The following is a 22799-nucleotide window of genomic DNA, read 5'->3' as shown; positions in this document are numbered from 1 at the left end:
AAGGAAGCCAGGGAAACCAGTTGCAGTTCTGGTTGACTGAACATGTTAGTTCCCTCAACAGTAATAGGGTATTTTGGGAGAAGGGGTTGGGGGGAAAGATAATAAATTCAGTTTTGGATATTTTGAATTTAAGATATTTATGAAAGATCCAGTTCAAAATGTCTAGTAGGCAGTTGGAGATGCCAAGCTTGAGGTCAGAAGAGAAGTTAAGTTGTACAAATAAATCTGAAAATCATCTACAGAGAAATAGAAGTTAAATCAATGAGAGCTAATTAGATCACCAGGTGAAACAGCATAAAAGGAAGAGAGAAGAGATCCCAGGAATCAATGGACCTGACTTGGATGAAAATCCATCAGAGAGGACTAAAAAGGAGTGATCAGAGGTAGGAGGGGAATCAGGATAGTATTAGAAATAAAGAAATGTGGGCCAGAATTCTGAGTTGATATTCCAACTTTATTTTAGGGGTAAAGTTGGAGGTCTCACCAAACCCAGCCTGTGGCAAAGACCTTGTACAGATGTTCACAGTTTGTTTTATAGTGATTAACAGGGCCACATGTTCGGAGTTCAAGCATTTACCCTCAAGACTCAACCTATTACAACTACTCATAGAATTAAAGATAACCCAGAATCCCCTCTCTTGGCCATAAAATATGAAGATCTTAATCCTGACAAATCCTTATAAGGGCAAATACTACTAGTAATACAACTGTTTCAATGATTGTTTCTGTTATCTATATCAGAAGTCAGGATTCAGTCAAGTTGTGCACTTAACATTCCAAGGATGATAACAGAAGGTCTTAAGCCAACTTTTCCCTTATATACCATTATGTTTATACACAGTTGTTATATTTACTACCTAAAGGATTATATGTGATCACTTGGTTTATGATTAAGGATATAAAAAGAATTAAATGTAATTTCATTTTTTTCTTTTTTTTTTTTTTTTTTACCCTTAACTTCTGTGTATTAGTTCCTTGGTGGAAGAGTGGTAAGGGTAGGCAATGGGGGTCAAGTGACTTGCCCAAGGTCACACAGCTGGGAAGTGTCTGAGGCCAGATTTGAACCTAGGACCTCCTGTCTCTAGGCCTGGCTCTTAATCCTGAGCTACCTAGCTGCCCCCAATTTCATTTTTTTCAATAGAGTAAGTATTATGAAAACCTGGGGAAAAGAGGGTGAGTGATAGTGTCAGAGGCTACAGAGAGGTCAAAAGGAGTAAGGATTGAGAAGAGGCTATTAGATTTGGTAATTAATAGATCATTAGTAATTTTGGAGAGAGTAGTTTCATCTGAATGATGTCAGAAGCTAAACTGCAGAAAATTATTAAGAGAATTAGAGGGAATGAAGTATAAGCAGAGATTATACACAGCCTTCTCAAATAGTTTAGACATTAAAGGAAAAGGAGCTATAGGATGATAACTAACAGGGATAGATGGATCAAGAGGTTTTTTTTTTTGTGTTGTTTTTTTTTTTTTTTTTAAGATGGGGGGACTTGCATATGCTGTTTGTAGGCAATAGAGAAGCATCCAGTAGATAGGGGAAGATTGGAGAAAGATGAGAGAATAGGGATAATAGAGAGGACAATCTACTGGAGAAAATGAGATGGAATGGAATAACCTCTGCCTGCAGAGGAGTTTGTATTAGTAAGAAGGGTCACCTCTTTTCATGAGACCTTAATGTTCTTAAAATGCTTGCTATTATTTTTCTGAGATAAGAACAGTGAAATATGAAGCAGAATTCTCAGCAAATCAGGGCAGATCTGAGGTTTCAGTGAGTTGAAATAATGCCCTAAGTAGAGAGTGCATGTCTTGGAAATGATCATAGATTTGCAAGTCATTTGAGTGAGAAGAAATACTTGCTGAGAACACATATGTGGACAGGTCATATAATATAATTTATATGTAATATATAATATATGTTAAATTTGCATGGAGAAGACACAGGCAGAGAATACATATAATTGGGATTAGATGCGTAGTCAGGACAACTCCTAGAGAATTGCCTCCTTGTGTGCCTTCTGTTGCTTGCTTCTCCACAGATGTCTACTACTCTGGTAAAGTCATTAGGCTAACAGCTGCTCTCTCCATTACTGTAAAGGACCAGTATTCTCTGCTGGCCTAGTGTGTTTTACTTGTGTCTCTGCTGAACTGCTCTTTTGCCACCATCTGCTGGTTCTCTACTGAATCAAAGCTAATAGATGAGTCTTTTTCTCTAGGGTGATGGGATCTCTGCTTTTTTATAGCTATTATCCTTAAGAGCTTTCTCAGCTATTTGTAATTCAGATTGCCAAATCAATGGGCCTGTAAGCTAAAGCTCCTGGTCTTAATTCTGCCTTTTAAACTGCTTTCCTTCTATCTCAACCATTACTCTTTGAATTCACTGTTATTTGAATTAGAATGAGAAAATTCCTTTCAAATTTGTCCCTGATCTGAGTTGTTCACCCTCAGTGTAAGAATGATGACTTTGTCCTGCTTTTCTGCCAACTATAGTTACCACCCCCACTTGGGTGAGGGTCATTTTTGTAACAACTTCATAGCTTTTTGTGAAGGATGGATAAAAGGAATCCTGTAAAATCAAATTTAACTTGCTTCTGGATTTCATTGCTCTCATATTCTCTGTGTCAGAATATGAGCAGAAACAACCTATAACAAACAAGTAAAATCTCTAGAATTTTTAAAAGATTAAATGTTATTTTATTTTCCAACAAATATCAGCTTTTTCTCCCTCTCACCTCCACTCCTCAGCCCCCCCTAAAAAAGCAAGAAAAATAAAACATATACAGTCAGTTCTGCTATAATATGTATTTCAAGTACATTATTGATACAGGATAATGTGAATTTCTAATTGCTTTATGTATGATTTCTTATGCAGAAAGCTTAGAACTTCACAATAACTTACAATTTCAAAGTTCATTTCTACTGTGCAAACTCTAGATGTTTTGCAGAGTGAAGTGTCATATTTATTGCATATCTTTTGGTTCAGAAGGAGCTGTGTTCAAGAAGAGCTAGTCCTCATGATCCTACCTCCATCCTCTTTTGCCATGGCCTCAGAATTAGTGTGCCTAACTTGGTCACATAGCCATGGACCTTGCCAAGCAGTAGCTCCACCATATTATGCATTTCTTAATCATTTAATGTGTAAAACTGCTACCAGTTTTTATTTGGATCCTATTTCTTTTTATGTGTCACTAATAAAATTTTTAAATGTAGTGCCATAATTCCATTTTCCTCATAAACTCTGTTATTTTTATTGCATGATTTTGTACAACATGGAGCTTTTGAGGAATGCATATGTCTAGTAATAGCAGAACTGTGAAATCAAGGAAAACAAATTTCTCATTGGCCATGTCTTTAAAAAAAAATGTTTAAATCTACCCCCTGAGTCCATTATCTGTCAGGAAGTGGGCAGCATGTTTCATGAGTTCTGGAATTTGGGGTTGGTCATTATTTTGACTAAAGTTACTAAGTTTTCTTTTACTTACTTCTTCCTTTCTCCCTTCTTTCCTTCCTTCCTTTCTCTCTTGCTCTCCCTCCTCACCTCTCTTTCCCTCTTTCTACTCCAGACCCCTCTCCCCCAGTTGAGAACACAAGCAAAAAATAGCTCATTACAAATACATAAAGTCAATTAAAACATTTCCATTTTGGCCATGACCTTAATATTTTTCTCAATCTGCATTCTGAGTTCTTCACCTCTATAGGAAGGCGATTATTGTCATCAGTCCTCTAGAATCCTAGCTGGTCATTATGCTGATAAAAGTTCAGTACTATTATATTCCATCACACTTACATACTATAGCTTGTCTATCCATTCCCCAATTTATGGGCAGATTCCCTTTCTCTGACACTTCAAAAAACACTACAAATATTTTTGTACTTTCTTAGAATTTAAAATTTGTTTAATCTCTCCCTTTAATTCTTCCTACCCCATCTCCCTTTTCTTCCTATTTCCCTGTATGCCAGGGTTTATTCTTACTTCATTTGACCAGTTTAGATGAATGAAATTCAAGTGTCAATTGCTCTTCCTTACCCTCTCCTCCTAATTTTTTGGATGTCTGCTTGTGCTCTTTTGATTATATGAGATAATTCTCCCTAATCTTCCTTCTTTCCTTATCCCCAACTCCAATCTATTTCTCTTCTCATTTTTCAATTCTTTTCTTAATGTCCTCAAGAAATAACAAAGTTACTCCCAGGTCTTGTCTAATTGGATTCCCTTTATCAACCCTAATGTTCATAAAATTCAGGGAGGACATATACATCATCTTTACCATATTTTAATGAGACAAATTTATTCTTGTTTACTCCTTTATCTGTTTTCATTCATGTTTACCTTTTTGAATTTCTATTCACTCTTGTGTTTGAACTTCTGTATAGCTTTGCTCTTTTTATAAGAAATGCTTTAAGTTCACTATTTAATTAAAAATACATTTCCCCTAATAGTATTATAACTTAGTTGTGTTAGATAAGTTATTCTTGGCTACAAGCCCATACATATATCCTTCACTTTCAGGAATGTCATTCCAAATTCTCTGCTGCTTTATAGGTGTGGTTGCTAAATCATGTGTGATTCTGAGTATAGTTCCTTGGTACTTGAATTCTTTCTGGCTTCTTGCAGTATTCTTTTTGACATGGAAGCTTTGGATTTTGACTTTGATATTCCTGAGAGTTTTTATTTGGAGTTTCTTTTGGGAGGTGACTAAGAGATACTGTCTCTACTTTGGCTTCTGGTTCTAAGATATCTGGGCAATTTTCTTTTTAAATTTCTTCAAATAGTAAGTTTAAGCTCTTTTTTCATCATGGTGTTCAGACAGTCCAATGATTCTTCCTTTTTTCTCCATGATTTGTTTATCTGATTGGTTTTTGCAATGAGATACCTCTTATTTTCTTCTATTTTTAGCCCTTTTACTTTATTTTAATATTTCTTGTTGCCTCATGGAGTCATTGGCCTCTATTTGGGCTGTTCTAAATTTTTAGGGAGTTTGTTAACACTTCCCCTAGCTTCATTTTTTCCAAGAATTCTAATTGAGTTTGTGCTATACCATTGCTGCCGCTGACTTCTAAACTTATATTGTACCGGTCCTCTGTACCCAGGAGTATTACTCCCTGTTTGAGTTCCCTTCTTAGTCTGCCCTGGATCTGAAACTGAGTTTCAGAGGTAACACAATTACCTCATGGTGCTCAGTCTGATTTTGGGACTTCTTCTTTGTCTTAATGCACAACCTTTCTTTGAGGTGCTATAGCACTTTACCTACTTCATGCTCCTGGCCCAGTGTGTTCCCTATGTCTGAAGACCTCTCTATCTGTCTCCCTATGCTTAGCAGGACAAAATAAATGACTCACTATAAAACCTTTTCTGAATTTCCCCATTCAGAATTCACTCTGATGCATTTCTAGATCTCTTTGGAGGAATTTGTGAAAGGAGGCCACCACTTCCTTCCTATCACTTCTCCATCTTGGCTCTTTACTCTGATCTCTAAAATTTCTAAAAAGAGCCCCTAGCTTCCTTCCGTTTTTGTCTTTGAATGTTGCCATCTTCTCCTTATCCAACCCTGAGGAAATTATCTGAAATTTATTATTCAGGATGAAAGTGGTTCCTAATAATTTAAAGAGGAATTATCTTAGAAAAATCCCAAGTTAAAGGAACCAATTTTGTGATTTCAGTATTTCACAGGAGACATTGACTATTCTTTAAGAAAATGATATCTGAATATTGAATAGTTTAATTCATGTGCATTATGAATTTTGTGAGTATTAAAGTTTCCATTTAGAATAAGGATTTTAAATTTTTAAATGCAATAAAAAAATGGTAATTTATAACTAGAATGCTACTTTAGGGAAACATTTTAGTATTAATATGGGTCACATCTATGATAAATAAAGGCTTCAGTATTTTTATTTTTCTTCTAGGTTATTCGTATTGGAAAGGCCAGGTGTTAAATTCAGATGAACTCCATGACCTATATGAAGGTCTTAAGCTGAACAACGTAAATAAGTATGACTATGTTCTCACAGGTAAGAAATTATAGCCCTTATCTGTCCCCCCAAAAGGGCTAGTTTATGAATAAACACTCTTAGTGAGTTAGTATGTGTGACTAGGAAAGGAAGTAAGTTGACTAGGTAGCTTTCACTTTATAACTGTTTATGCCATTAGTATACTTACTAGTATGGCAAATGAAATTCTCTGGAGGCTGTATTTTTATTTATAAAATATTATTTTATTAGAAGACCATTAAAGATTTCTAAACTAGCCAATTGACTCCCTGCAGACTTTCAGATACTAAAATAACCTGAGCAAGGCCTACCAGAGAGAAAGATGTGATAAGAGCAACTGAGCCACCAAACAGAGAGAAAAAAAGGGGTGGGGGGAGCCTTACTTTCTGTCCCCAAAGCCAATATATATCTTCATGATGTGGTCATCCATTCCTTCTCAGCACATTCTAAGAAGTTTTTCATTGGATAATAGCCACATAGAAAATGAACTCAAGAGACTTCCTCCCAAGAATTGGTGGGTCTTCCAGAGACCAAGTCATTATGACTTGTGGCCTTTGACTTTCAACTGGCATCTGCTTAGCTGATTATTTCACCACCCAAGAAAATTCTTGTTTACAGATAGACAAGAAGCAGGCCTCCACCCTGCCAGTTTTTACTTCTAGACTGATGAAGAGAGGGCCCAACATAGCCTTAGGGAGAAACAGTTTTGAGTTTCAGACCTAAAATAAAATCAAACTGTTGATTTTTTAAAAATCTCTATTTCATATTGCATGGTTTAAAAAATAGCAAATAAATCCAGCATGTTACTTTCACAATTGTCCTTTCTTCCAAACTTCTGTTGTGTGTGTGTGTGTGTGTGTGTGTGTGTGTGTGTGTATTTATTTTTTTTTTAAAGACTGGATCTCTTTATCTTGCCCAAGCTAGAAATATTTGTTCCATTTTCCATCTTGGGTGGGTTCACCTTAGGACCTGTTGATTCTCCAGTCCCAGGTGTCTGGGTGTCTGACTTAGAACAGTTATCAAATTTACTTTAGCCTTCCTGTAGCTCCCTAGCTCATGCAATCTGCCAGCTACAACTTCTCTGTGCATTTTAAAAAATATATAGTTGCCCTCTTTTTTTGGCATTATTATTGCTATCTCTATCCCCCATTCTCCTATTCCTAATTAACTAAGAGAAATAAAGGTGTGTGGGGGAAGAGTAAAGTCAAGCAAAATAACCAGATCTGAAAATGTATGTCTTTGCACCTTGTGTCCATCACTCTGTCTGGAATGTTATGTTTTATCATAGAGAACCTCCAAAGTTAAGTGTTTCAGTTGTTTTTATTTATGGTTGTCCTTGTATAAATTATTTTCCGGGTTCTGCTCACTTCGCTAGATGTCAATCTAGATATTACTAGATATTACTTAGGATTCTCTAAAATCCTCTTTTGTCATTGCTTATGACATAGTAGCATCTCATTGCAGTTTGTTCAGCTGTTCCCCAATTGTCTAAAATAGTTAAAAGTCCCGCCCTTAGATTCTAGTTCTGATCCTGCTGTGCACCATTCCTATCCCAAGAGGGACAGGGACAGGGAGAGGGGGAGAGGAGGCAAAGGAGAGAGAGAAAGAAAGAGAGAAATAGTTCTCAATACCTTTGAAGACTTTAAAGTTCTAAATGTTTCTTTTTTCTTCTCTCCTTTCAGAACACTAGCAAGTCATCAACATATAATTCTTTCCAATGGCTCAAATAAATTTACATTTCTAGGCTTCTTTGGATTTTTGTATTTATTTTTCAAAGTTCTGGTTTTTTCATAAAAAATACATGAAAGTCCTTTGTTCTATTAAGGCCTTATTTTTTTCCTCCTTGTAAGACATAGTTAGCTTTGTAGGGTAAATTATTTTTGGTTGTAAGTCTGTTATCTTTTGCCTATTGGAAAACTATATTCCAAGATCATCTCCTTCCTAAGAGGACATTCATTGGTTGTAGATAAAGTGGAATATTCAACTCTGATAATTAAAACACAGCAACTAAGTTTTTCTTTAGTAAGAACAAACCTCTTGCCCTGAATTGTGGGGAGATGCTATTTAGAAATAGTCTGAGGATCCCATAAAATTGAGTGCTCGGATTGTCATGAAATGTCCTACTGGGGAAAAGTAGCCATCTGCTCCTATTACAACTTGGCATTATGACTCCCATCACCCTCAACCTTAACTGATTGCTCATGAAAACAGAAGTTATGATATCTCTTATGTGTACTGTTATACTCCACCAATAACTATATATGGAAGGGGTTCATTGGCTCAATTCTTCCACTGGTCATAATTTCAGATGGAAGAGTCTTTGGTTGCTTAGTCCTGTTCTCCCTAGGCCCCTGATCAGTTGGCCATGTCAAGTCCACTGCCCAGGAATCAATTAAAATGAAGATCTTATCAGGGCTATATGCCACTCTCATATATAATGCAAGTGCAGTTCCCAGCTCAACACACTGGGAGGACTTGCCAGAACCCCTATCTCTTATATCCTCTTAACAAATTAATGACCACCAAAATCCAGTTGTTCATGACTCTCTTCTAAGGCATAGACAAAGCAGCATTTCTTAGGGGGGGGCTTCTATTGGACTAGTAAAGGAGGCAGGATTGAGACTGGAGGCCTCAACATTTGGTAGAATTGTAATTCTAGGGCACTAACACCTAAAAGACATGGATAAGTGTCATCTTGCATGCACCATTTCCATTTGACAATAAAGGCCTGCTATTCCCTGTACATCTTGTTAAGAGGGACTTCCTTCCATAGTCCAATTTATAATAGTCAACCCTGTTTGAAAGGTGATGATATGACCTTGCATCATTTATTCAGTAGCAGCTAGGGCCCAGTAACCAGCTAGGAACTGCTTTCTAAAAAAGTGGTTTAACAAGTATCTTTGGGGAACTTACAGGTCATTTGGTCAAAGGGTCTACTGAGCTTAGCCCAGGCTTCAGACATTCCAAAAATTGGACTTCATGAGATCATAAATGCCATGGGGAAAAGAATGCTGAATGGGCCATTTTAGGTCTTCCCAGGCTACAGCCTATTCTAGTAGGTTCCCATTCAAAAGAGGCAGACTTGCATATGATTTGGCAATCGGGGCTGTGTGGGAGAAAAATTGCTTCACTCAAAAATGAGCACCAATGCCTCACTCACTAAAATAAACAAGATCAGAGTTAGAAGGTAGGAGTAAAAAGAAGCAGTTGTTTATTTCCCCACATGATAGAGAGCACTCCAATGATGGGCTAAGTACCCACTGACAAGGCAGCAAACGGTCAATATATACACAGGGCTCCTCCCTGCTCCCTTGTCAGGCCATTGCACCAGGCTTTGACCTACAAATCAAAACACTTGTGCTTCCAACCCATCTCAGGTGAGGTAAGGGAAGGAACTGAGCTGTTCATTGTCCCTTCTGTACTTCATCAGTCTCCCTCCCAAGCCTATCCTGGAGTTCTCAATCAACAAAAAGGTAACAAACTAGCTTTTATAAGCTAAATGCTCATTCTGAGAATAGCAAAATCAATTTTGTCCCATGCAGGGCTCATCAGGATACCCAAGTGGGGTATGGGGGTTTTCCATAACCCAGAGTCCAACAGGTCTTTGGATTTCCCTTTTGAACTGGGGAGGAGGGAGGGGAATAGCACATTGTGACTATGTCTGAACGTGTTTTGGTTCTCATTATTGTATTACTTAAAACTTGACAGAGTGAGTTGGAATGTTAATTTTCCTTCATTTTTTCCCTAAGGAAAATTAATGTTGAATTATATTATTTGTTAGCAATATTTCTAGTGAATCCATTCATTTTCTCAAACCTCAACCTCTGAAGGTCAGGCAATTCAGTTCTCAAGCTGAAGTAATTTACTCCAGGCTTCAGAGTGGATACCTCTACTCTTTCCTTATCTATAAAAAAGAAATACCCTCTATAAGGCATTTAAAAGCCCTCTTTGTCCTTGCTGAACATATTATCTAGATTTGTAGTGATCAGGTCCATAATAGTGGAAAGAACCACTGAAAACATGATCAAGACAACTTCTACTTTTCTATCCAAAGATCATTAGAAGAAACTGGGTTTCATAAACTAGCTGACATTCCATTTTTTGAAATGCTAGAGGGCAGGTCAGCCATGTTTCCCTATCTTAGTGAAGCTGTGGGGATCCACCCACCTGAAGAATAAATCTTCCCCTACCCCTATGATGAAGTAATGGGGGAGGAGCTGACATCTCTAAAATCCACCCCCTGTTTTAAACTATCTTCCACTTGAAAGTAAACTGTTTCTGATTATTCTTGGCCACAGGAATAGAGAAAAAGCCAATATTGATGTCAATAAGTCCATACTACATGGGAGCCTGGGGTTGAGAGATCATGATTGGAAACAGAAGAAATTGAAATCAGAGGAGGGGAAAATAACCCGAAAAGAGTACTGAGAAATTGGGGGAATTGGAGGTTTAGATGAGGACAAAGGATTGATTTAGAGAGAGTGAGACATAGGAAGAGATGGTTATGGTCAGATAGAGGAATATCAGGATTATTTATTATGAAAATAGAACACTTACTTGGAACAGTAAGATCTAATGTGTGACTATGCACTGCCTTCCCCTATTAGAATATAGAAGCTTACTTATTTTTGCTTATATTCTCAGCACTTGGTATTCATTGTGCCTGACACATAGAAAATACTGAATAAATTTTCTCTCCTTGAAGTGAAGAGAAGGATTAGATTATAGGATTTAATGAGATTGAGGAATTTAGAGTTTAGGGAGTAGAGGAGAAAATGAATGTTAAAATTCCCTAAGTATAAGGGCAGGAGTTGGGGAGAAGAGGAAAACAGTGAGCTTAATGCTGAACTACTCTAGAAAGAAAATTGAATGGCATTGGGATTCAGTAAGTATAGAATGGCTACCATGATGATCTATATTAGGTATAACAATTTAATTGAATGGATTTGAAAGAAATTGAGTGACAGTGGTGAAGTCTAGAAGTAACAATGGACAGAAAATAATATTCCAACTTCACCACTATGCTTGGGAGGAGAGTATGGGGAGCTATGAGTGAATGGTCAATTTTGGATAGGATGGCCAAGAATGTATTGTTGACTGTGGAGCGGGAATTCTATATTTAGTTGACTGAAAAAAGTGTTAGGCAAGATCTTCTTCACCTGAGAGTATAGAAAGAAACTTCAGGAAAGAAGAAAGGTTTACTTAGCTTCCCTAATGACCCAGTTATGATTAGAAAAAATAAATTTGTAGTGGACCTAGTCACTTTGATTTTGTGATTTCTTTCAGCCCATTCAGCAGTTGAGTTTTATTTAGTCTGTTTTATTTGTGGTTTCATGTAATATAAGCACCTAGCACAGATTTACTGTTCTATTCATGGAGGAAAATATTTTTCCCATCTTAGTAGATTTGTATTACAAATCAGTCTTTTCTCTTTAGAGATGATGAAGAACTTTTTTAAGTACTTTTAAAAAATTAGCTGTTTGGCACCAAGCCTCTTTTGTATGATTGCATTCCCCCAGGATCCATGAATTGCCTTAATACTATAATGGAGATAACAGGTCTTTGTAGTATGACCTCTAAAACTACATTTAATTAGTTTTTGGCTCAGCAAAATATTGGCATTTCTTATAAAGCACAGGAATGATTTTCAGAGAAAACCATTTCCTCCTATAATCAGCAAGGGCTGGCCTGTCACAAAATATAACCTAAACTTTCTGTCATTAAAGTCAGTAAGAATACTCAGAAGTGCTTTACTGTATTTTACTTGATGGGCAGGAGTTACAGCAGCACTGGTTGCTATTTTTCCCCTTACCAACACTGTCCTTGTAGCACTTTATGGAATAAAACAGTTCTTATTATTCATTGACATTTCTGTTTGTAATTTTTATAATACCATCCCTATTCCCCACCTACCCCTGTTGCTTCTGCTACCTGTCTTTGGGGTACTTCATTGTTACCTTCATTTAAATTAAATCATGGGGGCAGCTGGGTAGCTCAGTGGATTGAGAGTCAGGCCTAGAGAAGGGAGGTCCTAGGTTCAAATCTGACCTCAGACACTTCCCAGCTGTGTGATCCTTGGCAAGTCACTTAATCCTCATGGCCTAGACCTTACCACTCTTCTGCCTTAGAACTAATACATAGTTAAGGGTTTAAAATAGATTAAACAAACAGATAAATAAATTGTGGGGCAGCTGCTTGGCATAGTGGATAAAGTACCAGACCTGGAATGGGGAGGTCCTAGGTTCAAATATGGCCTGAGACACTTCCTACCTTATGACTCTGAGCAAGCCACTTAACTCTGTCCAGTACTAAAACTGAATTTTTTCCATAAATATGGAGATCCCTTAAACAGCAAAATCCAGTTTTAAAATTTTCTTATTTGGATTAAGCAATGCCTTAATGTTCTATTCATATTACAAGTACTTTGAAGATTTGTCTGCCTGCTTATGCACTATAGAAAAACATTTTCAACCAACAAAATTTTAAAAATAGTTTATACTTAATATGGAACGCTAGAAACCTACCATTCAGGGGCATTGTTTACTTTAAACATCCCTCTCATATAGTTTTCTTTTTAGTGGATTGATTTCATGATTTCTTGCTTCTCTGCCATGCTAGTCATAGAATACTTCAGCTCAGAAATGTCTGTTGCTTAGCAATTGCCATCCTTCCTCTTTCAAGGTCATGAGGAATATTTCAACTTTCTCTTTTAGTTAAACTGATTTGTATTAATTTTCTTCCCAAAGGTTATACGAGAGACAAATCATTCCTTATAATGGTAGTTGACATCATTCAAGAGCTGAAGGAGCAAAACTCCAACTTGGTATATGGTAAGAAGTTGTTTTTCTTTTTTTCTCTATTTCTTGACTCCAGGTAAAACCCACATTAGATGAGAAATCAATGCTTTTCTTTCAGTGGGGCTTTCAAATTAGTCTTGAAAGAATAATAGAATAGGAATGAAAAGTGTTAAAACTGGTTAAAATTATAACAGTGGGAAATGAAGCAAGTTGGCTGCCACCCAACACTTTGTATGCCCCTTTTCAGCATGTTGTAGTGAAGAAAGAATACTGTTATGTAGATGTGAGTACTTATTTGGAAGCACCAACAAAATTAACTAACAACATAAAATGGGATATTGGAGAGTGCAACCAACATACTCACCTGGGGAAGGTGAAGAAAATAATTTACCTCCTTTCAATCAAGGCACATAACGAACTCAGATTTTTATTTGATAGAAATTTCTGAATTAGACTCAGTCTGTCATTTGGCTAGTTAGGGCATTTTACGGCCAATCTGTTGAACAGAGCTGGTTTAGTTTTGTTAGCCTCAGGAAGGTACTTAAACCTCTGAAGGTTTAGATATTCATAGAATTGCAGAATATTAAAAGAGACCACAGCCCACTTAATCCAACCCATGTCTGGAAAGAATACTTAACATAGCCTTTGCTTGAAGACCATATTCCTAAGGAGGGCCCACTTCTGAGAGCAGCACTTTCCAGTTATGGACCACTCTGATGGTTAGAAAATTAGAACTCATCTAATCTCTCATGTATCAGCCTTTCAGATATTTTATACACACGTACCATGTACCCCAAGACTTCTTTTCTCCAAACTAACATCCCTAGTAGCATCCTGCTTTTACTCCACTGGATACTCTTCAACTTTTCACTTTGTGGCACCCAGAAGTAAAGATGCCTTTCAATGCAGCTCAAAATTAGATTTTTTTTTTTTTGGTTGTGACATTACATAGATGACATAATATAAAGATTCTAAAAATTGCTCATTAAATATTTCCATTTACCTGTCAAATAAGGTAAGCAATCTTTAAAATAACTATTAATTGTAATGTAAAACAGCTGGGTTAAAGGACTCTTTAGGCTGCAACTGGAAAATGGGCATACCTGGTTCTGAGGTGAGATGGAGTTACATTGAATTTCAATAAGATACATCAATATTTAACATTTTAAAATAGCCTTTCAATTGTTTTGTGTTTGTAGTATTTATACTTCTGAAGTTATTAAACCTTAAAACTGCTTGTTTGTTCAAACCTTTAAAACTGCACTAAACTTTTGAGACACCTTGTACAGTTCCTTTCATGGGAGCTATACTGAAATGTTTTTCAGTGTGGATAATTATTAATTATAATAAAAAAAGAAATTCACTGAATTCACACACAGATTCAACCTAGGCCTCCTAACTCCAGCACTCACCTGAAATCACTTACCTGTTCTGATCCTGTTTTCTCATCTGTAAGACGTTAATACTACTACCTCATCAGGCTGTTTTGATGAAAGATCTTTGTAAATGTTTAAATGCTATTAGTAAGTTATTAATCTAGGGCTTACTTAGCAAAATTTGGAACAGTCTCTTATTTTTATAATAATATTTCTGCTCTTATAGAAAATGAAGATCTAGGAATAGGGACTGAACCTGTGATTTCACGAGTGGAAAGAGCTCTTAAGTGAAGAAACTCTCCACCAAGCAGATCAGCACCTGTAGAAAATAGAACTGATTATAAATTTAAAAATAAATTAACCAGGCAATTTTTGATAGTGAAATGCAGAAGGCCATTTAAAAGATGAATGGTGAAAAAGAAGCAAGATCATTTATCATAGTTTCTTGTACCTTCCTGCTTATTTTTAATAATCAAGATTTTTATAATATCAAAGAATATGTTTCATGTCATATTTCTCTCTGTCCTTATAGAAAAGGGTTTTTTTTCCTAAAGTGCTATTTTCTTTTACAGTGTGTGATCCAGTGATGGGTGACAAGTGGAATGGAGAGGGCTCCATGGTTAGTAATTCCCTGACTGCTTGAAGGGTGATGCTATTTCACTTCTAAAAGTAACTGAAAGGCTGCCAACATGTTGTTCAGATTTTGGTAATTATAATGTGGCATTTGTACAACATGCTAATTTAAGCCCTCTAAAATATATTGTGGAATTTGGGGGTTGGGGTACTGGAGGTATTGTCACCATTTTACAGAAGAGAAAACTGAGGCTCAGAGAGTTAAGTTACTTGCCTATGGTCACGTGACCAAAAAGCATCAGAAGCAGGATGAGAAACAAGGTTTTCCCCAGGCTCCTTCAATATTAGCACTCTCTCCAATGGCAAACATGGCTGAGGATCTTGAAGTAATTGAGCATAAAGGAGCACATAGAGAAACTTGGGAATATCTGGAGAAATTCTCATAAATTGCCCCAGAACTTTCTGAACCCTGGCCTAAATAAGATTATGTAACATTATAAAGGATGAGCCCTGACACTGGAATTTGGGGGAGCTATTTGTTCAGTCATTTCAGGCGTGTCTGACTCTTTGTAACTCCATTTGAGATTTTCTTGACAAAGATATTGAAGAGGCTTGTCATTTCCTTGTCCAACTCATTTTACAGATGAGGAAACTGAGGCTAGCTGGGTTAAGTGACTTGTCCAAGGGTCACAAAGCTTGTGAGTATCTGAAGTCAGATTTGAACTCAGTGCTTCCAGATTCCAGGCCCAGTGTTCTATCCACTGTACCACCTACTTGCCCCTTGGAGAGCTATACCTCAAAATTAATGCAGATAAAAATTTATAAGTAATTTTAATTTTAGTAACCCAGCAAACATTGTATGGTAAGTATAGTATTTTCGATGCAAACAAAATTTGTCAGTTACACATAAGCACTGACCTAAAAATGTGTCAGACCTTTAACTCACTAAGAATTCAGCAAAAACATCTGTTCTCATTTAAAGACAACTGCACAAACTCCACTCCCATATAGTGTTACCAACTAAAACATTCCATGTGCACAGATGGTTCCCAGCAGAGGATATTATGCTAGAGTAAAAAAATATATATATATATATATCTGTAGAGCCTTTTCTTTAGTTAGTGCCTTGATTTTTCTTTCCTCTTCTCCCTAGTCTTCTGGCTATAGTGCTTCATATCCCAAGGATAATCTTACAATTGGCTTACATTAACTGTATAATTTCTGTTCTTATTTTTTTCTTTTCTGTCCTAGTGGTCTAAATAGCCCAAATGTCTCTAAGAAAAATAGGAGCTCCCTATACCTTCACCAACCATGCAGCCTGGATTTTCCAGGATAGTCTCACTTTAAGGAAAATAAAGTCTGTTGACGTGCAACAGAATGCTTCTTGTACAGATCGAGTGTCCCAATTTTTGACTTACAAAGTATAGTCACTCTTTCATTCCCTTTTTTTCCTTGAACCAACTTGCTGAAGCCCTAAAGGACCTATTCCTTGATTCCTCCTCCTATAACCATACCCTGATTCCTCTTGGTCCCTTAAAGCAAGAGCTAAAAGTATCCAGTTTCTTTTTTCTTTCTGTTGACCTTACTGTAGCCTATTTTTCTTCCCTCTTAAATGAGTCTCTGGTGCCCATAGATTTTTACTTTATATTTCCTTCACCTTGTAGTCTGATTTCTGCATCTAAGAGAGAGGTTGTCTGTCACTCTCTTTTCTCACCAGTGGAGCATTGTTTCATTTCCCATTCTTTTTCTGCAGGGCTTTATTCTGTCTTTTAATTTTTGTGGTGTCTCGTAATTCTCTTCCTATTTCTTCCTTGTTTGTATCATTATTGATATTCTAACTTGTTAATGTTACAAAAAAACTTACTTAGATTCCTCATTTTATTGATCTATAAAGGCAAAATTATGTCATACTCTAAAGTAGGAGACCCCAAACTATATTTGGTCCTCCCCACCACATACTTAAACCTTTCAAACAGGGTGAAAAAAGGAGGTGGTAATGTTAGCCAAATTCCTGAGTTGGTAGGGAGACCAGAGCTTCAGGTTTTTCTAAGAGACAATCCAGATTCTGAGTTGATGGTTGCTGAAAGAAGAGGCTATTTTTGTTAGGCAGTAATTAAAACTATTCATTCTGACTTCTCTTTCTCTTTTTTCAACCTTTATTCCTTCTCCTTCTTCCTTTTGCTCTCTTCTCCCTTACTCACATTTTTTCATCCAGAATTTTCTTAACAAAAGATAAATGGAAAATATTTCATATAATGCTAAATTAAATTTCTTGAAAGAAAACTATTGATTTCATCTAATATAATGAAAGGAAAACTTTTCTCATTTGTTATTATCTAGAAAATTCAAATGTCTGTTAACATAAAATACATATGACTGTGCAATATCTAAATTGATTGAGAAAGCTACCTCCTTTTCTGTATTGTATTAATATACTAGTCATTAGATTCCTAAAGACAAATTACCAAAAGGCTTCTGCAGTGATATGTACAGCAGTACCATGAATTTCAAAAAATAATAGAGAGATAAGTATTTTGCTCAGAGAATATTTTATTTATTATTTATATTTATATAGTGCACCATAAAAGGCACCCTAGATCTTCTGAGACCATTACCTAAGGCAAAGAGATCTGTAAAATAAGGGAGTTGGGTTTAATGATTCCTGAGATCCCTTCCAGCTCTGAATCTCTGATCCTTTGCTCCTGTGCCCTTTCCCCCCTCTATCCTGTGGGAAGCTGGATGGTTTTGTTGCTCTCCTGTTGAAAGTGGCAGTAACTATGTTCCCTACTCTGGTTGCTATGTAGCCTCCCTGCTTCTTGTTGATTTAGGATCATTGGATTATGGCATTTAAACCTCAGAAATCATCTCTTTTAGCCCTATCATATTACAAATGAAGAAACTAGGGCCTGAGTGGAGGCAAATAACTCAGCCACAATCACCTAATAGCAGAGCCAGGGTTTGTTATCCAGGTCTCATGACTTAAAATCCAGTGCTTTTCATTCAGTTTCTATTTTGTTAGTAAATAAAATTAAGATATATTTTGTTTGATTTGTTCCATTATTGCTTGCAAAAGCGTTAAAAAGAAGACTTCTGACCTATTCCTCCATTTTCTTGCCATTTAAGCTCAATGAGAAATTAGCCACCCTCTGAAACACAGAACCTGCCAGTCTCCAGCTGCCTTCCCTTTAACCTCACAAAAGGAGTTCAAGAGAGTTAAAAAGCATGTACTATTAGGGAAAACATTTACTTGTCTATTCCTCTTTAACTACATACTCCTTCTTACAATTTCACGCTCTGGTAAGTACCTGGATCCTTGGCTGCCACCTCTTTTGGAGGGCAAAAGGGGTCCTCCAGTGTTGAACAAAGTTGACCTCAGTAAATTTTCCCTCTTCTACCCTCACTTAGACATTAATTGCCACAAAAGACATTAGAAGCAATTCACAGATTGGCCTAATATTTGCCATTTTATCTTCTTTTGCTATTCTTCTAGGCGTTTTAAATGAATAATCTTCCAGTTTGCCTTTGCCTTTTAGTTTCCATAAACTCATGACTCTAATTTGCTATTCCTTTGTTTTCCATTTATGCCATGGCTTTAAAAAAAAAAAAAGTCAGTCTCCAATAAGACTTAGCTAAAATCTATGAAGTCAATAGCGAAGCATCACTTTCCAAAGATGTGTTTATTTAGATTCTAAATAGTTGAGACTGTTAGCTAGTTGGGAGTAATCTCGAGATCTATTATGATTTGTGTTTATGATTTTAAAAAAATCTTAAGTCAAATCAATATAAAGATATCAGACTTAAACCAAGTAAGGTGATTATTCAGAACTTAGATTTTGTCCAATCACCATGTCATTATTAGTGCATCTAGAGGCTGTCTTTATTTATTCAGAGTGTGAGGTTCTGGCAAATGTTGCATAACCAGCTCACTTAGTGAGGATGGTCTCATTGTCAAATATGTTTCAGTACCTGTACATCAGAGAAGTGACCTTATATTAAATCATCACTAGAAAATTTTGGATAATTAATAGCCAGAACGTATTTGGTAACCTGAAGTATACTGTGAAGCTCATAAGTTTTCTGTCAGATCCTCACATATTGTATGTTTCAATCTGATTTTTTTTTTTTTAGAGAAATCTGATGAGGTCTGAAATCTAATGAAAATTGTCATATTGAATTACTAATCGGACAACCTAAGAGAAAAGAATAATCTAATAGACCAGGGGGTACATTTTAATCACTTTAGACAAAATTAAAAGTAAGCAAATTTTCTCTATACTGTGTATTTTATAATTAAAACTGGAAAGTTTGATACATCTCCTTATAGCCTCTCCCTTCCCTTTTTTTCTCATCCTATGCTTTTCCCTTCTTTATACTATTTCCTTACAAGAACTCTGGTTCAAAAATTGATCTACCCGCAATGCTTTATAACATGCAGGTCCCTTTTCTGGAATGCCCTTCCCCCCATGTCTGACATTTGAAACCCTATCTATTCATGAAGTCCAAAGTCCTACCTCCTAGCCCACAGTGATCTCTCTGTCTTTTGAGCCCCTATAGCACTTATCATCTGAACCACCCACTTGGCTCTTGGCACATATGCTGTCATAATTTGTTGGTTATCTTTCCATGTGTATGCCCTTTAATCTAGGTTAGAATATAAACGTTTTGAGGGTAATATTATGTCGTGTACTTATTTGTATTCCCTGAATATGCTAAGCATTGTCCTGAATACCTGGTAGTTTCTTAATGATTAATTCTTGATTGATGTATAACTTATCTCTTTTTCTTTTTCATAGTATGTTCCAGCAGATCTCCTTCCAGTTTACAAGGAAAAAGTTGTGCCTGTAGCAGATATAATAACTCCAAATCAGTTTGAGGCTGAGTAAATCAACTTTTTTTAAGACTTCTTGTTAAGTATACAATTCTAAATGTAAGTTTACCGAGGGTAGTACTGAGATAATGTAGGAATCTTCTCTCTGATGGGCTTGATGTTGGAGATATGAATTCTTTCAGGTCACTGAGGTACCATTTTAGAATATTTTCTGCCCCAGTACATTGTGTTAGATTTGTGTCTTTTAATTCCTTAGAAGAATTTACCAGAATTTTAAGCATCCAGTAAAAATGTGTATCCTGGTGGCTGAAGAGAATGATTCAGGGTAGCCATATTAGAGAACATGTGATTTTTAAAAAATGCTTTTATTTTTTAAAAAATTACATACATTGTTCATTATTCTAAGGCCTGTCTCATTGTGGTACAGGTGACCTTGCGTTCTCTAAGGCTATGTCAATGGCCCTGGCAAGTTCTAAGTAGGAAAGTACTAGGAGTCTCATCACTATAGGAGGATGAATTTCTTGGCAATGAAAAGCCATGACTGTAAAATGTCCATGTCCCCTCCCATCTCCCCCCCCCCCCCAAATTGTTTGGTAATGCATCATTAATTTGAGTTTTAAAAAGACAAAGAAAAAAGGCATTATAGAGTATTTCCCTATTTTATAGATAACTAAGAGATACCTATATGGTAGTTTGGAAATATATAATACAAAAATCTATGTTTTGCTGTGTATTAATGTTCATCAGACTTTTGAACAGAGTATATAAATTATTTAGTATAAAAACTTGTAATACTTTCATTTTCAACAGTAAGATTCTTCCAGATAGTATTCAACAACTAACATTATATTCTTATACGTTTCCATACTGAATCCCCTTTGTGGTTTTAGACTGATATTTGTTATTGTAGCTTAAGGCTTATGGCATACATGAAACATGTCTCTGGAACCAAAAACTTGATAAACCTTATTAGTCTTTCTTCCTGTTCCCCTCCCCTATTCTTTTTATTTATCCTTTAGGTTACTCACTGGAAAAAAGATTTCTACACAAGAAGAAGCATTAGCGGTAGGCAGAAATTCCTTTGAAATTTTTTAACTTTAATTTTTTTTTTCAATTACATGTGGAAACAATTTTTTCTAATTGTTTTCTGACATTTTGCAATTCAGAATCTCTCCCTCATTCCTGAGGTAGTAAATGGTCTCATATAGGTTTGTTGACTTGGAAAAAACACAGAACTATTAAATAGTCAGAAAAACCATTCTTTAAGGAAAGGGTGAACTGCCCAGCAGTTCATCCCAATACTGCCTTAGCTTAAGCTAAGAGTCTCACATCGTAAGGCTGATATGGGACCCTGAGCTGTGCCAAGCTGAGTTTTTAAAGGATAGTAGGCAGCAGGGGACAGGTTAGGGGGATGTCTGCAAGGTAGGAGTTCCTGTAGATAAGGGGGATGTCTGCAAGGTAGGAGTTCCTGTAGATAAGACTGTTTTGTCCTGCAAGGGTTAGGATGTGGAGACCAAAGGTCTGCAGTTTGAAATTCCTGTAGTCAAGCCTGTTTCACTGTAATGTTATACGAGGGTCTAGATTTTTAATTCTGACCCCCTAGGTTTCACATTCCCCACTTCTGGAGTTGGATCATAAAGAAATCATTCTTAAATGCCTGTGAAATTACAGACAGAAGGTGTAGGGGAGATAGTCTGTTATTGCTGCTGAAGGACCATAAGCTGTACGGTGTGTAGGGTGTGGATACGATCTTTGACAAAGGTCATTAATCTGTTTAGGACACAGGGGCCAATAGTGAGAAGGAGAAGGGTCACAAAGGGCCCCAGCACAGTGGAAATTAGGGTCTCATTGTTCCACCTCAATTCCCCTTCTACTAGTAACTGAGTCGAATCTTTGACTCGGTGTCAGGTAAGGGTACATAGTAGGAGCAAAGGAATTTTCCTGCCTATAATTTGCCTGAAAAACTTTTTCACTATGGGGGTGCAATGTTCTATGCTGTCTCCGGGGTACAATGTCCCATGCCGTCTCCCCCCTTCTCCAAATATCTAAGAGAAGAGAGCTGATGGTTTCAATCTTCTGTAGCTTCTTCAAGCTGATAAGAGGTGTAGAATCCCTGAGAGGAGGAGGAGGAGGAGGAGGAGCAGCTGTGGGCACAGGATCCTCAGGGGGCATCTCTGCAAAGAATGCCAGGTTTCTGAAGGCTGAGATACCAGAGACTGTTTCCCTAGACTGGCAGACAGATTACAAGGGGGAGCATCCATCCCTAAGGCAGAAGTATAGAACCCAGGCCTGATGCAAAAACTAGAACATTCGATATAAAGAGAGAAAATTAGTACAATAGAAACTGATATTAAACATGAACATTTGGGTATCTTTGCTAACAGATTTTATCCCCAGAAATAATCTTCTGACGGGAATTGATCCGTTTAGGAAATTTGATTCCTGAGTTGTTTGCAGAGATGGTATGTGATGTTTCTGTTAAAGAATATCCTTTTGCAAAGCTCACATTAATATGGCATTTATAAATACTTAAACAACAATATTTTACAGATACATTTCTTTATCCCATATTCTGGAGGAAATCCAGAAAGCTTTGGATTATATTTCTAAGCTCAAGATCCAAACTTCAGTGGTAAATTAAGGCTGTAAGCTACCAAGTCATTTATTACTAAACTTCACCTACTTCTCAAAGTATGTTCCCTAACAATTTGATAATTTTCACTTATTAACCTAATAGGTTGTTTGGAGAGATAGAAACATTAATTTTACAATTTGCATTAAGTGCTGATTATTTATTTGCTTGTTTGTTTATTTGCTTGTTCTTTAAAAACCCTTATCTTCCATCATAGAATCAATATTGTGTATTGGCTCCAAGGCAGAAGAGTGGGAAGGGTAGGCAATGGGGTTCAAGTGACTTGCCCTGGGTCACACAGCTGGGAAGTGTCTGAGGTCAGATTTGAACCCAGGACCTCCAGTCTCTAGGCCTGGCTCTCAATCCACTGAGCTACCCAGCTGCCTTTTCTTTTCTTTTTTTTTTTTTAACATTTATTAATATACATTTTTAACATGGTTACCTGATTCATACTCCTCTTATCCCCTTCACCCCCACTCCCCCCACTCCCCCCACCCATGGCCGATGCGCATTTCCACTAGTTTTGTCATGTGTCCTTGATCAAGACCAATTTCCAAATTGTTGGTAGTTGCATTGGTGTGGTAGTTTCGAGTCCACACCCTCAATCA

General features: G+C 36.7%; 1 protein-coding gene across 1 annotated transcript in view; it reads left to right on the top strand.

Moving 5' to 3' along the window:
* Positions 1 to 22799, top strand: part of PDXK (pyridoxal kinase) — a 91614-nt gene that overhangs the window by 49052 nt on the left and 19763 nt on the right. The window contains exons 3-7 of the mRNA XM_044670245.1: positions 5902 to 6006; positions 12732 to 12815; positions 14731 to 14777; positions 19525 to 19610; positions 20579 to 20624. Of these exons, the coding sequence (XP_044526180.1) occupies positions 5902 to 6006; positions 12732 to 12815; positions 14731 to 14777; positions 19525 to 19610; positions 20579 to 20624 (368 nt within the window). The remainder of the gene's footprint in view (positions 1 to 5901; positions 6007 to 12731; positions 12816 to 14730; positions 14778 to 19524; positions 19611 to 20578; positions 20625 to 22799) is intronic.

The sequence above is a fragment of the Gracilinanus agilis genome, chromosome 3, assembly GCF_016433145.1.
Source record: "Gracilinanus agilis isolate LMUSP501 chromosome 3, AgileGrace, whole genome shotgun sequence".
In the NCBI taxonomy this organism is placed as follows: Eukaryota; Metazoa; Chordata; class Mammalia; order Didelphimorphia; family Didelphidae; genus Gracilinanus; species Gracilinanus agilis.
This window is presented reverse-complemented; position numbering and strand designations above follow the sequence as displayed.